General features: G+C 43.4%; 1 protein-coding gene across 15 annotated transcripts in view; it reads left to right on the top strand.

Annotated features, from left to right (window-relative positions):
• The window catches only part of DENND1A (DENN domain containing 1A), a 543,118-nt gene that overhangs the window by 289,867 nt on the left and 236,147 nt on the right, over positions 1-17,104 (top strand). For all 15 annotated transcript variants that reach the window (XR_010130361.1, XM_031014509.3, XM_031014508.3 and 12 more), the window contains one exon: positions 4,025-4,125. Coding sequence is in view for 14 of the 15 variants with exons in the window: in XM_031014509.3 (XP_030870369.2) it covers positions 4,025-4,125 (101 nt within the window). In the remaining variant the exon portion in view is untranslated. The remainder of the gene's footprint in view (positions 1-4,024; positions 4,126-17,104) is intronic.

Raw genomic sequence — 17,104 nt, 5'->3', positions numbered from 1 at the left:
TAAGTGGCAAGTGATACTTTATAGAACAGAGTGCATTATTTCTGATTGAGTATAGATATATAGTAAGTCTTGTAATCAACTGACTGTCCTTAAGTAATGATGCACATAGTTTATGTCATTTAGTATTTTGGAAAAGAGCCAAATAATTCCCTGTTTTGTTTGTTTGTTTTCTTAATCAAATGAGTAATGCATTTTACCCCGATTGCAGAAATTTGGCCCTTAGAAAACCCACTAATGAAATGAGCAAACACCTTAAAAGCTTGATTTTTTGTTTTTTTGTGAAGGATAAGTAATTTTAAAATCTTGGCATTGAGGTTGGTGGGTTTGCTTTTGAGGTTAAAAAGACATGAAAAGAACATTATCTGAAGATGAGATCTCTGCTACTTTATGTTTAAATAGGCTTTTGACCCAAACCAGTTTAACCTAAAAAGAGTCACATAATCAAGTTCTGTCTTAACCAGGTTCATTCTATTAAATGACTTTTTCAAAGAGAATCACAAATAAATTCATGTGATGATGTTACCTTCATTTGTATGGGACCTTGTAGATTTTGAAGTGCTTTTATTTATTTATTTATATGTTGTGGAGTTAGAGAGTAGGCATATGATTGAATGAATGGGCGAATGGATGAATGAATGACTTGGTTTTCCAAAAGTGCCATGCTTGTGTGTCTAAGCTTGCTGTTTTTGTTTTAGACATTTTTTCCTTTCTTTCTTTTTTGGGGGGACAGAGTCTCGCTCTGTTGCCTAGGCTGGTGTGTAGTGGTGTGATCTCAGCCCACTGCAACCTCTGCCTCCTGGGTTCAAGCAATTCTCCTGCCTCAGCCTCCCGAGTAGCTGGGACTACAGGCATGTGCCACCATGCCTGGCTATTTTTCTGTATTTTTAGTAGAGATAGTGTTTTGCCATGTTGGCCAGGCTGGTCTTGAACTCCTGATCTCAAGTGATCCGCCCACCTCAGCCTCCCAAAGAGCTGGGGTCACAGGCGTGAGCTACCGCACCCAATCTGTTTTAGACTTTGAGTCATGTACCTTACTCTGTGAGACTCATGGGAATGTTGATACACTTCTGTTAAAAGCCAAGTTACTAAACTGTCTTTGTACTGTGAGTATATTCTAAGTAAAAATCATATTTTATTTATTCAGGACACATCCCATTAACTAGTGCACGTGTGTGTGTTGTGTGTTCTGGGCCACTGAGAACATGGAGTTGAGGACAGGATCTTCCTGTACTTTACAGTCAGGAGACAAACATGCAGCCAGTTATGGTCCAGTTAATAATGGGTGCCTATGGGCTGGGCGCAGTGGCTCACGCCTGTAATCCCAAGACTTTGGGAGGCCGAGGTGGGTGGGTCACTTGAGGTCAGGAGTTCAAGACCAGCCTGGCCAACATGGCGAAACCCCGTCTCTACAAAATATACAAAAATTAGCCGGGCATGGTGGCACACACCTGTAGTCCCAGCTACTCAGAAGGCTGAGGCAGGAGAATTGCTTGAACCTGGGAGGCGGACGTTGTAGTGAGCCGAGATCGTGCCACTGCACTCCAGCCTGGGTGACAGAGTGAGACCCTGTCTCAATAATAATAATAATATAATAATAATAATAATAGGTGCCTATGCACAGGGAACCAGGGAAGACTTTGAAGAGGAAGTACTTACACAGAGACCTGAGGGAGGAGTTTGCTAGAGGCACACATCCAGGCCAGTTTGGGGGACGGGTGGAAAGGGATGGGAGGAAAAGGAGTACATGACTCTATCTAAGTGATGTATTCCAAGGACAGACTTGGAGAAGATGGTACAGAGTGTGGCTACAGATGGCTGCTGTAAAGCTAGACCGTGGGCTGATGGAGCCATCCGGGCCAGGCTTGTCCCCAAAGACTTCTGAGTAGGAAGTGATGGGCTGGAACCTGCACTTGAGGAGGAGCGCTCTGGCAGCTAGTTAAAGATGAGCAGAAAGAGCTGAGACCCAGGGCCAGTGGAACCCTCCAGCCTGACTTCAGGGTGGAATCAGGTCAGAGTTGGTTCATTCTCCACTCACTCAACACCAGCAAGGACTTTTCATCTCTAAGAAGCCCTGAAGGGATTAGTTTTATATATGTATATTTTTTATATGTGAGATATATATATCTATATCACCCTCCTTTATATGGGTACCTATGGAAATAGAATGTGAAGGGATGGGTTAAACCTGCGAGCCTTGACGGGGTCGCTGGGAACTGTTCTTGGGTGCCTGCTGCATCAGATCCAGTTCATGGCATGGACCTGGCTTCAAGAACAGGGTCTGGAGGAAAGAGTCAGGGCAGGTGGGGGTGGGGAGTAGCAGCCCTGGCTTTAACACACAGCTCTCACAACTGTGAAACATCAGCAGAATATCCAATTTAAAGCTGTTCATGTTACAGTAACCTCTGGGATTCTTTTAACTGGGCCTTGGCACGTCACTCTTTCGCCACGTAAATGTCCTTCTGTCAGCAAAGGCCAGTTAACAGCTTCCAAAAGAAGCAAAGTCCTCATGGGAACAGGCTTCCCTGAAACCAAAGAAACATTAAAGAAAAAAAGACAGAAAGAAATATGTGTTGTTGGCTTTTGTCACTTCATAGCTATATCTCCAAAAGTTGTTTTTTTCCCTTTCTTTTCACTATATTGAATTTTGTAGCAATTGTATCCCTTTGTAGTATCTTTGTTTCCTAAATTTTTAATTGCGTCAAATACTGATTGTATGATGTCTCTAGCTCTCAAGAAAAAAAAGGAATACAAAATAAGGGCAAGTCAAAAGACTGTGGAGAGGAAGGATTAGTCAGTAAACAGTGCCAGAGCAATTGATTACCTATGTGGAAAAAATAAATTCTCACCTCAGTCCTTAAACCTAAAGTAATTCCAGATGGACTGAAGAGTTAAATGCTAGGGGAAAATTTGGAGGACTTTCTTGGGATAAAAGCAGTAGAAACCATCATGGAAGAAAATATTTGTCTACGTAATTATTTAGACCTTCTCTTTGCCCAGAAATTCAAAGAAAATTAAGGATAAATTATTTTCAAAACATTACAAAGGCTGGGTATTCTTTGCATTTCATCAGTGATTGCTTATAAACCAGTAAAAATTACTAATACTCATTTTTAAAGTGGGCTAAGAATATGAATAGACCATTTGTCTATTATATAAATATAGTGAAGAAACATATGACAAAATGTTCAACCTTAGTCCTGATCAGAATAAAAATAAAAGTAAAATAGGTACAATTTTAAAGCTACTAACTTGACTACAAGGAGTAGTGCTGGTGAGGGGCAGGGAGGCCAGAATCGTGGTGTATGGCTGGGGGTCGGGGGTGTAAAGAGCCTCCATCCTTCATCTATTCATTATACTAACATATTTATGAGATATGTATTTATTAAGTGCCTTCAAATGTTTATAACCTTTGTCTCTGAATTCTACATTTAGGAACTATAGATACAAATTATTGACCTGTATGATGATATTACTTAATGGTAGTAGAGTAGTTAAATATATTAATAGCATGGGAAATTCATCGAGTATCATTAAAAGATATTTTTTCTAAGAATATTTAAAGAATATTCTGGATTTGTGCCTTCAAAGCATCATTAAGAGATATCTTTTTCTAAGAATATTTAAAGGAAAATGGCATCAAATAATGTTCACTTTTAAGAAACACAAAAGAATACTGTATAGTCATACTAATTGTATTTAAAAGGGGAATATATGTGCTTGTGTGTGTAATAACCTACAATGTTAAATCTTCTGATGGTGGTGGCATTTATTTTAATCCCTTTCACCATTTTAAAAATTTTCTATTTCGTATATTAGCTTTATCATCAGAAAAAAAGATTTTTTGAAAAGAAAGCTCTTACTAAATTTGAATTAGGGTGATTGAGTTAACTTAGAATGATTTCTCCAGGTTTTTCAGCTTATCATGTAAACATGTTGAAGAATTATAGAATTGTATTGCTGAAATCAAATGGCGGTGTCTCCTCCCTTGGATTTGTTCATTGATCTCTGCTTTGCTCTGTTCCAGCTGACTGCCTGCATCCACGGGTCTGCGGCGATGCTCTACCCCATGTACTGGCAGCACGTGTACATCCCCGTGCTGCCGCCGCATCTGCTGGACTACTGCTGGTAAGGTGGCTGGCCCTGTCCTCTGCTTCTCCTTTGCCCTGATCTGACTGGGCATGTTAGGTGTGTCACTTGTTAATGCAGTTGGTGACTCTACATTAAAAATATTAACTTCATCCAGCCTGGACAAAATAGAATCCATCTGTACCAAAAAAAAAAAAAAAAAAAAAAAGCCAGTCATGGTGGCACATACCTGTAGTCCCAGCTACTCAGGAGGCTGAGTTGGTAGGATCATTTGAGCCAGAGAGGTTGAGGCTATAGTGAGCTATAATTGTGCCACTGCACTCCATCCGGGGCAACAGAGTGAGACTCTGTCTCAATAATAATAATAATAATAATAATAATAATAATAATAATACTAACTTCTAAGTGGCATGGATTTAAGACCACCTGATTGCACGGCCCTTTCATTTCCAGTTTTCTTATATGTCATGACACTCTGAAGAGTACAAGAGAGTAGGTAGTAACTTTTCACATTTCTCAGTTTGGGGGAAGCAATGCACCAAAAGGTTGCGTGTTTGTTTGTTTGTTTTTTCCTAAGACAAATTGTAAACTGGGGACAAAAACAATTGAGATCTCCAAGGTCTTCAAGTTTCAGCCATGCCCTGGCACATTCCTTAAGACTTGTGCTCACTGTGGTTTGGGAGCACAAGCCAGGCAGCGCTAAACTGTCTGAAGTTCTTTGAGGAGAATTTCACTGTTCAGTGAAACAGACTTTAGTAGAAGGAAGAAACAAAGGTTTTGGCGACAGCCCTACCATCTTGGGCAAGTCACTTGGCTTTAAGACTTTGTTTACTCATCTGTAAAAGGAAGTTGTTCAATACATAATCATACAAAGATGAAACAAGATAACATATGAAAGGACCCCATGTAGAAAAGCTGGCTCGTGGTAGCTCAGAAAATGTTTCCGCAGACACATCATCGTCCTCACTATCTGTCTTCAATAGATTACCAAAACAGACTGTCTTTGTGACCGATTTGGATCCCTTTTCCTCATGAATAATTTCTTTCTCTAGTGTAATGCGTTAAAGACATTGTCTCCAAACAGTTCAAGTCAACAGAAGTCCGTAAGGGAGCATGGTACACAGAGAGGGAAAGGCACTAACTGCATGCCGGATATTGAGAGCTTCAGGAGAAGGGAAGCCATTTGAGGGTCATAGCCCTGTTGCTTAAGGACAGATGACACAGGACACTGACCACTGGTTCGGAGTGATTGAGTCCAGGTCAGTCATACTTTTGCTGGGATCTCCATCCCATTTTGCAATCATCTCACTGGAAAGGTCCACCCAAGTAGCCAGATTGTCCAAGGAGCTTGAAGGCATTCCACAGTCACTCCTAATTGGAACGTGCTGGGCTCACCCTCTTCCCAAGAAGCCATGGAGATAACAAGGACGTAACTCAGGGCCATCATGTGAAAATCAGTGGCCCTCTCTCATGCATAGCAGTAAGTGAATGGGCCTGATTCTCTCTTTATTATATGTCTTTCTTATCAAGGTGAGTTATCTTATTTGTGCCTTTCTCCCACCTCTTATGAGATTAAGGGGCAATATGTTTTCTACCATGTGGAGTATAGAATCCTGGCTAATTTTGAATTTCTTCTTGATTCATCAATGGCTGAACCCCACATTTTTTTCACTGTGTCTCTTCATACTGTGGTTTATTTTGGAAACTATTTTCAGTTAATGGTGACGTCCAGGTACTGCTGGTCTAGATTTTGGTGTTCATCCCTTCTTGAGTGGGTAGGAGATAAAGTAATGTTTGCAGATAGGAAAGGATAAGGATGTAAACCCCTTATAACAAATTCACCATGTGACATTAAATGTTTGCATTTGCTCTGTTCCTCAGGGAGTGTTTTCAAACCCCTGGGCCCATCCCAGACCCCTCTTCTGTACCCAGGTCTCCAGCCTCTCTCCTTCCATTGGAGACTCTAGGGAATGCTGGACTCTGCCCTAGTGAGGCTGCTCCTTCTGCTCCCAGACTTCAAAGGGAAGATTGTTAGACTCCTGTCCCCGCTGCCATGGTCTGGTGTGAGCTCTACCCTGTCATCTGGCTTCTAGCACAGCCCCTAGGAACCTTCCTCCCTCCCATGTCACTGTCATCTGCTTGTCTCTGGGATCTTCATCACCTATTTGTTGAGATGTCCACATCTCCTTCCCATCTTATTCCCTGCTGTCTTCAGTGGCTTCAGAATCCACACTACTGGCCTCCCCTTATTCCCACTGAGCTCACATTTGCACTGTTTTGTCATCTATGGTGAGATTACTTTACTCCCTCAGAGAGGCCATGGAGTAGCACACACAAGGATAGGACGGGGCTAAGAGGGGGACGCCTGAGTCCCTGTCTCTGCTCCATTACTGCCTGGCTGTGTAGCTTAGAGCAAGTGCCTTTGCCTCTCTGAATCTCTTCTCTGTTGAGGGCTGAAAATACTGCAACCTGTTCTTTAAACTGTTTCTAGGATGAAATAAAATAACGTATGTGCTAATGCACTTTATAGACCGAAAAGCGCTATCAGCCACCCAGCAGGGTGACACCTGTGTCATTAACCGTCTGAAGCTCACTCAGCCCCCTCTGGTTTCCTGCTGGCCTCCTTGCTCCAAGTCTTTGTGAGCTCGCTCTCTCTCTCACTCGCTCGCTCTCTCTCTCTTTTGTTTTTTGTTGTTTTTTTTTTTTTTGAGGCAGAGTTTCGCTCTGTTGCCCAGCCTGGAGTGCAGTGGCACAATCTAGGCTCACTGCAACCTCTGCCTCCCAGGTTCAAGCGATTCTCCTGCCCCAGCCTCCTGAGTAGCTGGGATTACAGGCGCGCACCATCACACTCAGCTAATTATTTGTAATTTTAGTAGAGACGGAGTTTCCCTTGTTAGCCAGGACGGTCTCAATCTCCTGACCTCATGATCCACCCGCCTCGGCCTCCTGAAGGGCTGCAATTACAGGCGTGAGCCACCGTGCCTGTTGTTGTGAGCTTTTTCGGTAGAGCAGATGTTTCCCGATGCTGGCCATGTCTTAGGCACTGCACTAAGTGCTGGGAAGACAGGGATGAGAGTCAATTTCCAGCAGAAGGAACTCAAACAATTGGGTGTCGAAGACACAGGCCCATAGACAGGCCAGAACTGCTCCTGGGTTTTTCACCAGTTCCCTGCAGGCTGTTGCTTCCCTGGCCTTGCCACTGACCCTGGGCACCCCTACCATTTTTTTATCTGCTCCTTGTCTGGAAGATACTGCTGGTGAAAGTCTGAGAGCCTTTGCAGAGAGGACCTGCTAGAGAGTGGTGCTGCCTAACCTTAGCTTGCCCTCCTTCTCTGCAGTCACCCCTGAGCCCTCACTCTCCCCACCATGCGCAGGCTCAGGGATAGGGATGCATTGTCACGTCTGGCAAGAAGAGGGGGAAATAGGGTCTGTGTTCCCACAACTGCCCTCCTTCTCACCCAAGGCTGGTGCTGGTTACTTGCTGCCTGTCTGCCTCTTCCTCTCCTGCCATTCCTGAGGGAGGAAGAGCAGTCTGTCCAAAGCCATTGACTTCACCTGGGCCTGGGTGCTGTCTCCTGAGGGTTCTCTGGGACCCATCTAGAACTCTGTTTTCTTGGGTATCATTAAACACCCCTTTCTGCTGCCTCCCGCCTCTCCTGCACATGTGCTTAGGTGCCCCATTCCTCAGATTCAACCTTTCCTTAAACTCCCTGTGCTTGAGCTTCTGAGCCAACTCTCTTGGTTTCTTCTCACTGCCATATATCTCCAAGGAAAGGACCAAAAGGACCCTGTTTACTATCCAGTAGTGTTTGTTGTTGTTCAAATGAAAGCTTGAGGGCTGGGCAGAGGCAGACACTGACGCTCAGAGAGGAGGAAGGAGATGAGGGGAACTAGAGGGGAGGAGAAGGAACAAAACACACACCCAAGGAAGATGGAAGGGAGAGAGAGAGTGAGAAAAAGCAGGAGAAGGGAGAGAGAGAGTGAGAAAAAGCAGGAGAAGGTAGAAAGGAGACACGCATCACCCGAGACAGAGTCCTGGAGTGACATCCAGCCCCCTTAGCATGTAGAACCTGCTGCCATCCCCTCTCCCCCCAGACACACAGTACGCTCACAGGAATAGACCCCACACAGACGCGCCCGCCTTCATAGACATAGGTCCCTTCCCCATAGACATGTCTCAGGGTCTTCCACAGGGAGAGACACCCCCCGCCCATACACACCACACGCCAGATGTGTGCTCTAAAAGGTAGCCTCAGGTCGAATGCGGTAGCTTATGCCTGTAATCTCAGCACTTTGGGAGGCCAAGGCAGGAGGATCACTTGAGCCTAGGAGTTTGAGACCAGCCTGGGCAAATTGTGAGATCCCCATCTCCACAGAAAACCAAAAAAAACCAAAAAACAAAAACCCAGCCATAGTGGCACACAACTGTAGTCCCAGCTACGCAGGAGGTTGAGGTGGGAGGACTGCTTGAGCCCAGGAGGTCAAGGCTACAGTGACCCGCAGTTGAGCCACTGCCCTCCAGTCTGGGTGACAGAATGAGACCCTGTCTCACGGTTCCCCCTGGAAGAGATTCACCAGTGGGTTTTCATGCCGTGCTTCAGGGAGGAATATCCGGGGCTTCTGCAGGGATTGGTGGAGCTGGAAAAATCAATATAGTTCCTCTGCCAAGTGGTAGTATAATTTTATTTTTTAAATATTTAACTTATTTTATTTTATGAGACAAGGTCTTGCTTTGTCACCCAGGCTGGAATGCAGTGGCACGATCTTGGCTCACTGCAACCTCAGCCTCCTGGGTTCAAGCGATTCTCCTGCCTCTGCCTCCCTAGTAGCTGGAATCGCAGGTGCGTACCACCATGCCGGGCTAATTTTTGTATTTTTAGTAGAGACAGGGTTTCGCCACATTGGCCAGGCTGGTCTCTAACTCCTGACTTCAGGTGATCCACCTGCCTCAGCCTCCCAAAGTACTGGGATTACAGGCATGAGCTACCATGTGTGGCCCAACTTCAGCTTTCTATTATTTGAAAAGTTTTGGTTGCTAAATTGTTAGCTAGTTTAAAACAGGCAGCTTACATTCCTGGAACTGTGGAGGGGAAAATGCTCTGTCAGTAACATAAGTGATGAAGATAGCTGCCATTGTTGAACACTGGTCCATCTCCTTTACATCTGTGATGGCGTTGAATTCTTCCAACAACCCTGCAAGGCAGATACTATTAACCCCATTTCGCACATGATTAGTAGACCAAGGCCCCAAGAGCTTTAGTAACTTTCCCTGATATAGACATTATGTATTATACTCTATGATCAAATTTTTATTAAGAGAATTATATGGACACATAATACACAAAAAATCAGATGTATATATGTATACATATAGAGAGGCAGAAATCTGGAAAGAAATACACCAAAATGTTTAACAGAGACCCGTGATGGGGAGGCGGGAGAGGATTTCTGCATGCTTTTTATTTTCCATATTTTCCAATATTTCTACAATGAAAAAGTATGGTTTTTATAACTAAAAGCTTTATTTTCACAAATCAGTGTTTATTCTAGCCAATTGTTCTTTCCAGCTGCCATTCATTTCTCCTTTCATGTTTTCTTGGAGATACATTAGATGTTTTATTTTCCTGTGAAAGCTGATCCAAGATCGTTTTTTCAACCTTCTCTAACTCTAGCACTCTGAAAAACTGTTACCAGCCTGACCAAGGGCATTGATGTTGGAAGGTCTAACTTAGAAGAGAAGACTTGGCAAGGAAGGCTGCTAAGTCCTTGTCATCCTAAATTTCCACTCCAGAAAATTAAGGTTGAGATTTGTATTTACTGGTGCCTGAGTGAGTTTTGAGAGGAGGCACCATCTTGGAAGTTTCTGTTTCTGTAATAGCAGTCTTTCTCCTGGTCTCTTGTTTCCGTGAAAGAACTTTCTGACATATGACCAAAGGATGATTACAGGCCGGTGGGGATTGGTGTCTGTTTGTTAACTGTAAGATGTAAGAATGATGAAATGAAAGACTCCAAGAGAAAAAACACATCTTCCATAATGAAGGGTTGATTTGACCACCTGCAGCCACTACCACTGCTTTGGTCAGAGACTACAAATGTCATGAAATTTGAGTCAATGCTAATAACTTCATTCTATTATGCCCAGTAACTTTCACCACCATTGAGTTTAATCCTTGGTGGTAAGAGCCAGCAGGGATAACTAGCATTTTAAGTAAAGTGCTAGGAGCCTGAAACATGTAAATTTGAAGGAGGTTTGCTACTCTGCAGATGATTTAAATGTTAAGTATGTCCCCATGCAGGGGATACACAAAATGGAATCTGAAAACTATTATCTCCTGTAGAAATGAACTCTCAATTTACTCACTGCACAGGAAGGGCGGATTCTAGTCATTTTCACTGCCAGCAGGTGCCCTTTCTATGCATAATAGACTTCACAAGTGTAATTAACACATGAGGACCACTGCTGCCAGTTTTTCTTCAGGTACATGCTGCTAGGAGTTTTCAGGACAACAGTGTAGGCCATAAGAGCTTTTTACATGGTGCCTGAAGATGAAGTCTTCATTGACTTCTGGACAAAGACATGTTAAATGGAGCTGAGCCCAGACCCTGCTGTTGGTATCACAGGTCACAGTCATTGAGTCCAGAAACCCCAAAAGCTGTATTGCAGCTTTTTGTAGACCAGAGGCCATGACAGCAAAGCTCTAGTTTGCATGCAGTTGATAAATGAAAAGTAGGATACTGAAAACCCTACCATTATGTGGAGGACCAATTGCACATTCACAAATACAACATACAATCATCTGAGTTAACTTTAATTAGAGCTGTAATCACAGATTTTAATTATCTGGAAAAAATCAGTTGAGTACAAATGGGCTGCCCTAAATATTTCTCAAATTATTTTTTTGTGTGTCCCTTCCTATTTTTGGAGTGGACAATAGTGTGGAAAGTGCCTAGGTTTTGGATTCAGGCAGACCTGGATTCAAATCTTAGTCTTATCTCTTATTAACTATGTAACCATTAAAAATCTGTTTTAACTCTCTGATCTGCAATGTCTTTCTGTAAAATGGGTATAACTTACCTACTTTGAAAAGTGGCTATAGCAATTAGAGTTATTAGTCAAGTGGCACCTGGGGGCCATTAGTAAATGATGATTGCTTTTTTCACCATTATTATAAACATGGGACATGGATTTTGGTTTCCAGAAGGTTTAACTCACATTAAACATTATTCTTACTTCTGTTGCCTTGAGAGCTCAGGGGAAAACTTTATAATTCATATTCTCTTTTTATCCCTCAGATTGTTTTTATTTTGATTTTTTTTTTTTATTTAACTTGAGTTATTGTATGGTTGTTTTCATTTGCAGCTGTGGCATAAGAATGAAAAGAAAAGAAACAAAAGCAGATGGCAGAGAAAACGAAAGGAGTAAGACATTTCCAGCCCTTATGAATATTTAAAAACATGTGCTGCTGGTTCCTTTCTACTTTAGATCTGTGCCATTCCTTTGACTTTGAAAGTGAAAACGAGAATGTTCCCTACCTTAGCTGATGGTGGCCTTGACCTTGGCCAGTGTTGGGAAAGCCTTCCTGTTTCTGGGAGAAAAGCATTAACTTGCTAATGAGAATCAGCATTCCTTTTCATAATAATCACCATCTATTGAGTACTGTGTGTGTGACAAGCTCTTTATAAACATTATTGCAAATCTTCAAAATCAAGCTGCAAGGTAAATATAGCCCCATTGTATATATTAGGAAATTGAAGCTCAGAGAGGTTTAATGACTTACCTACTGTCACACAGCCAAGAAATAGTGGAGCCTGCACTTGAAATCCAAGGCCATCTGATATTAAAGCTTTCCTTACTAATATCCTCTGAAGTGTTAGAGAATAAATTGTACCCATCACCGAGATTTTATGAAAAAATTCTTCATGTCGGCTTCTTGATGACTTGCTAATTGTAGACGTATGTTGTCATTCATTAATTATGCATTTATTCAGCAAATATTTATAGAGCACTTATTATGTACCAGGCACTATGCTAATTAAATTTTGCTAATAAAAGGTCCCAGTAGAAACCATATGGTATTTCCCACGTAAATTTCTTTTTCCCCCTTCCTCCTTCAGAAGTAGTCCTAAATAGGGACCACAAATCAATTCCCAGCTTGAATTGTATATTTGGTTTATTCTAGGCACTTATTAACACACATTTGTGATAAAATATTTTCAAAGCAGATCAAGACAAGCTCATGCTTTTCCCCCAAAGAACAGTCAGGTCAAAAGCCAAGTTAGTAGCTAGCTCCTGATGCTTTTTGAGGGCATTGTTGAACTGAGAAGTCAAATAGGATATGTACAGTGAAGGTTTCAATTTTGCATTTGACTTTGTAAAATGCCTCATATTTCTTGGCATTTCCAGATGACTCTGGAAGCCGTTCTTCCTCTCAGAGTGGGGATGCTCAGATCTCTCTGAGAGATGCTAGTTTCAGGCCCTTTGTGTGCTGTATGTAGGGTTCTGAATCAGCCCCCACATGGTGCATCACATATTCCATGTAGGATTTTCAACAAAAGATGCACAGTCCACATAGGTGATGGGGCATCAATCTGGACACAATTCTGAAGTAACATCCAGTTAATCAGATCTGCACCCATTCCAATCACTGTCTTCATCGATGCCATGAAATTTTGCATAGGAAATAGATCAATGCTAGATTAAGTGGAATTGTTGATATTCTTGATGGCAGGGACAGAACTCAAATGAAAGTGTGGTGCGGTGGAAGCAGAAATGTCTGGCCCTCACCTGGCTTCCCCATTTACTAGATTGGAGGTCACTGAGCCAATGTTTTCAGGTGGAGGTGAATAGTGATTACTACTGACACAAAGCAGGTGGTCTGTAAATAGTAGATACGATCTTTGTGTTATTCATAGCTATATAGCTGTATATATAGTCAATATATGTTAATGTATCTCTGGTGCTAAGAATTTCAACTGAGGCCAGGTGTGGTGGCTCACACCTATAATCCCAGCACTTTGGGAGGCCAAGGGGGTGGATCACTTGGGGCCAAGAGTTCAAGACCAGCCTGGGCAACATAGTGAAACCCCATCTCTACTAAAAATAGAAAAAATTAGCTAGGCATGGTGGTACATGCCTGTAATCCCAGCTACTCAGGAGGCTGGAGCACGAGAATTGCTTGAACCTGGGGGGTGATGGTTACAGTGAGCCAAGATCGTGCCACTGCACTCCAGCCTGGGCAGTAGAGCAAGACCCTGTCTTGGGAAAAAAAAAAAAAAAAAAGAATTTCAACTGAATTTTTTTTTTTGCATCAACCAAATATATAGACTTAACACACAGAATGGGAGTGGATTAGATGGATAGTTGTGGCCAAAATTCTCTTATATATGCCAAACTCTGGGCTTTCTAGCTTTTGTTAAAGATTGGGTTCCAGTAAGTAAGCAAAAGTTGTATGTCATTGCCATTTTGCAGCAAGTGCTTATGAATACTTACTATATTCCTGGCAGTGGGCATAGGAAGATAGGTGGACATAGATGGTTCTGGATCTGAGGAAACACTACTTCACCAAAGAACTCAAGCATCCAGTCAAGATATGGAGAATAGAGATTTTTTTTTTAAGCTAAGAAGCAGCAAGAAGCCAAGAGTGGAATGGTGCCACTGTGACAGAGCTCATCTGGGAGGGGTGGGAGGGGATAAGGACCAGGAATTTAGTTTCAGACAGAAGAGGAAGGGAAGCTGGGCTGTGGTGGGACTGATGGTTAGGAAATGCACACACACATACACAAATGTGTGTTGGTTTAATGATCAGAAATCATAGATTGCTAGTTAGGTAATTCCTCAACTGAGATTTGGCTAAACTTGACCCTGAGGCTTGAACAGAGAGGCCAAGTGAGAGAAAACAGTTCAGATTTGGAAGTCAAAGTCTTGGGTCCAAATCCTAGACTCTGGTCCTACTAAAGATGTGACTTTGAGTGAGTCACATCTCCTGCCTGAGCCTCAGTGTCTTTTGCTAAGTCATTGCCAGGGAGATAGCTAAAAGCATTGCTGTACATGAGGAGCCTGGCACCAAGTAGGCAGCTGGAAAAATGTTTTGAGGTGATAACAGTCACTGAGCCCTACACTGAGATGCACCTTCATTTCCTTGAGCAGCACCCAAGACTGAATGTGCCAAGAGCCTTGTGGGGAAGCTTGGATGATTTCTTTTTTCCTTTTTTTCTTTTTCTTTTCTTTTCTTTTTTCTTTCTTTTTTTTTTTTTTTTTTTTGAGATGGAGTCTTACTCTCTCACCCAGGCTGGAGTGCAGTGGTGCGATCTCAGCTCACTGCAACTTTCGCCTCCTGGGTTCAAGCAATTCTTCTGCCTCAGCCTCCCAAGTAGCTGAGATTACAGGTGTGCGCCACCACACCCAGCTAATTTTTTATATTTTTAGTAGAGAAGGGGTTTCGCTATGTTGGTCAGGCTGGTCTCAACCTCCTGACCTCAAATGATCCGCCCACCTTGGCCTCCCAAAGTGCTGTGATTACAGGTGTAAGCCAGACTGGACAATTTCAATGTGAACTGTTTTCCAGGTGGAAAAATTAGGTAAAGAAGAGACTGGGCCCTTTGTATTATCTATGTTACAGATTCTGTGCTGATCTCTATACTGAAGACTCTATAGGAAAACTGTCTTTTCAATTTCTCTGCTACATTTTTTAAGTTGAAATTTAATCCACATACCACAAAATTCACTCTTTTAAAAGTATACAGTTCTGGCCCAAACTGCAGTGGCTCACACCTGTAATGCCAGCACTTTGGGAGGTGGGCAGATTGCTTGAGCCCAGGAGTTCGAGACCAATCCTGGGCAACATGGCAAAATCATGTCCCTGTAAAACAAATACAAAGATTAGCCAGGTGTGATGGTGTGTACCCGTAGTCCCAGCTCTCTGTGAGGCTGAAGTAGAAGAATCACCTGAACATGGAAAGTTGAGGCTGCAACGAGCTGTGATCACGCCATTGCACTCCAACCTGGTCGAGGAGAGTGAGACTCTGTCTCAATCAATCAATCAATCAATCAATCAATGTATGTATACAGATCAGTGGTTTGTAGTCTATTCCAACTATCTAATCCACTATCCATCTAATAGATATATCCACCACTAATTCCAGACACATTAGATTTTTAATACAGTCTATATTGTTAGTAAAGTAATACATTCTTATTATAAAAAACTTTTTTAGGCTGGGTGTGGTGGCTCATGCCTGTAATCCCAGCGCTTTGGGAGGCCCAGGTGGGTGGATCACCTGAGATCAGGAGTTCAAGACCAGCTTGGCTAACATGGTGAGACCCCGTCTCTACTAAAAATGCAAAAATTAGCTGGGCGTGGTGGCGTGTGCCTGTAATCCCAGCTACTCTGAGGCTGAGGCAGGAGAATCACTTGAACCTGAGAGGCGGAGGTTGCAGTGAGCTGAGATCGCGTCACTGCACTCCAGCCTGGGTGACAGAACGAGACTCTGTCTCAAAAATAATAATAATAATAAATAAAAAACTTTTTTAGCCTTTTAAAGTACATATAGCAAAAAGCAAAAGGTCTGTAAAAATGGGTTAGTCTGTGTAGATGGTTGCCATTCAGCCTTTAGCCCCGTCCCTCTAGAGGCACCCTGGAAGGCACCGATGTCAGGAGTATAGCGGGACTGCTCTCACTGGCCTCAGCAGTGTCACTCCCAGCGTTACTGAGACTTTCAGGGTTAAAGAAGACAAGGTGTCCCTTTAACACAGGAGTGATCTTCCCAGATTAGGGGAATGGTGCTTGTTGGCTCAGCCACCCACCCTTTGGGGAGCTGTCTGGACCACAGCCTAACCACCTCCTGGCTACTGTATCTGCCTCTGAGCCTCTGGACCTGCCCTGCCACTCCCACCTTCCCCAGCCCCCTCCTGCTGCCTGATGTCGGGAGGGGCAACAGCTCGCCTCCCCTGCCCTAGTTTCTGCTGGCCTCCATGCAACATTGCTGGCCCCGACTCCTGCCTACCTGCCTGAGCATTGGCCTGGTTTTCCATTTCTCATGACACATTCTGTATGTGAGTGACACATTCCTCACTCCTCCCTGATTTGGAGCCTGGCTTGAACCCAACACTTAGAAAACTCTGGACATTCTGGGGCACAGTATAGGGGGCTCTATAGCAACGACACTCTAGATATGTTCCTGGGAGCCATAGTTCACCCATAAGGCAGAGGCCACAGACCAAGTAACATCAGGGTCACAGGAAGTTTCAGCAGTGCAGCAAGTGACCTCATGGCAGGGCTTCTGGAGATAGTGTGCCTGCCTCTTTCAGGTGCTGGCACCAGGGACAGTATGTGCAGCACCAGCATAGTGATAGGCTCTGAGTGACCTCTCAGCAAGTGCGGGTTCGTCTTCCCTTTAAAACGTGATGAATGGAAAGGCGAGGCTGCAAAGGTAATTGGATGCTATGCATCTTGGCACATGGGATGAGTCCTGGAAAAACAGCAAGAGAAAATCTCCCTTTTATTATCAGTTGCGCTATTTTTTATCCTTTTTTTTCTGTTACTTTCTCTTCATTTATTTCTCCATAAGCCTCTTTCTCTTTTTCTCTTATTTATTTTGTGGCTCATTCATTCATGTGTTTCCACAGGCTCTCATGGGCTGCTTGTGGCTCACAACTTGAGACTTCCTTTCCGTGTCTGGCTTTAGCTGTTACGGTTCTCATTGAATTCTCTGTGGCAGCAGAGAGCCCTGTCTCCTGACCTTTGCTCTGTGATTAACTTCTCCTGCCGCAGTGGTCTTAGCCACGGAGCCCTTCCTGATGTTTTCCGAGTCTGTCGCCTTCCGGTAGGCCAAGGAGGCTCAAAAGGGCGGGCTACCCCAGGCTTTGATGTTGACCTCTCCAGAATTTTGTCCAGGCGTTATCTTTGTAACTCATGTGTTCATTTCTGTTGGATCCAGTGGCTTGGGGCTCTAGAAGGCATCTCCGCCACCCCCACCTGCATAGGTTACCCCAGGAAGCCACAAAGCCACACTCAGAAGG

This window comes from Gorilla gorilla, chromosome 13 (assembly GCF_029281585.2).
Source record: "Gorilla gorilla gorilla isolate KB3781 chromosome 13, NHGRI_mGorGor1-v2.1_pri, whole genome shotgun sequence".
In the NCBI taxonomy this organism is placed as follows: domain Eukaryota; kingdom Metazoa; phylum Chordata; class Mammalia; order Primates; family Hominidae; genus Gorilla; species Gorilla gorilla.
The sequence above is the reverse complement of the archived record's forward strand: the minus strand, read 5'-3'. Positions and strand labels throughout refer to the sequence as shown.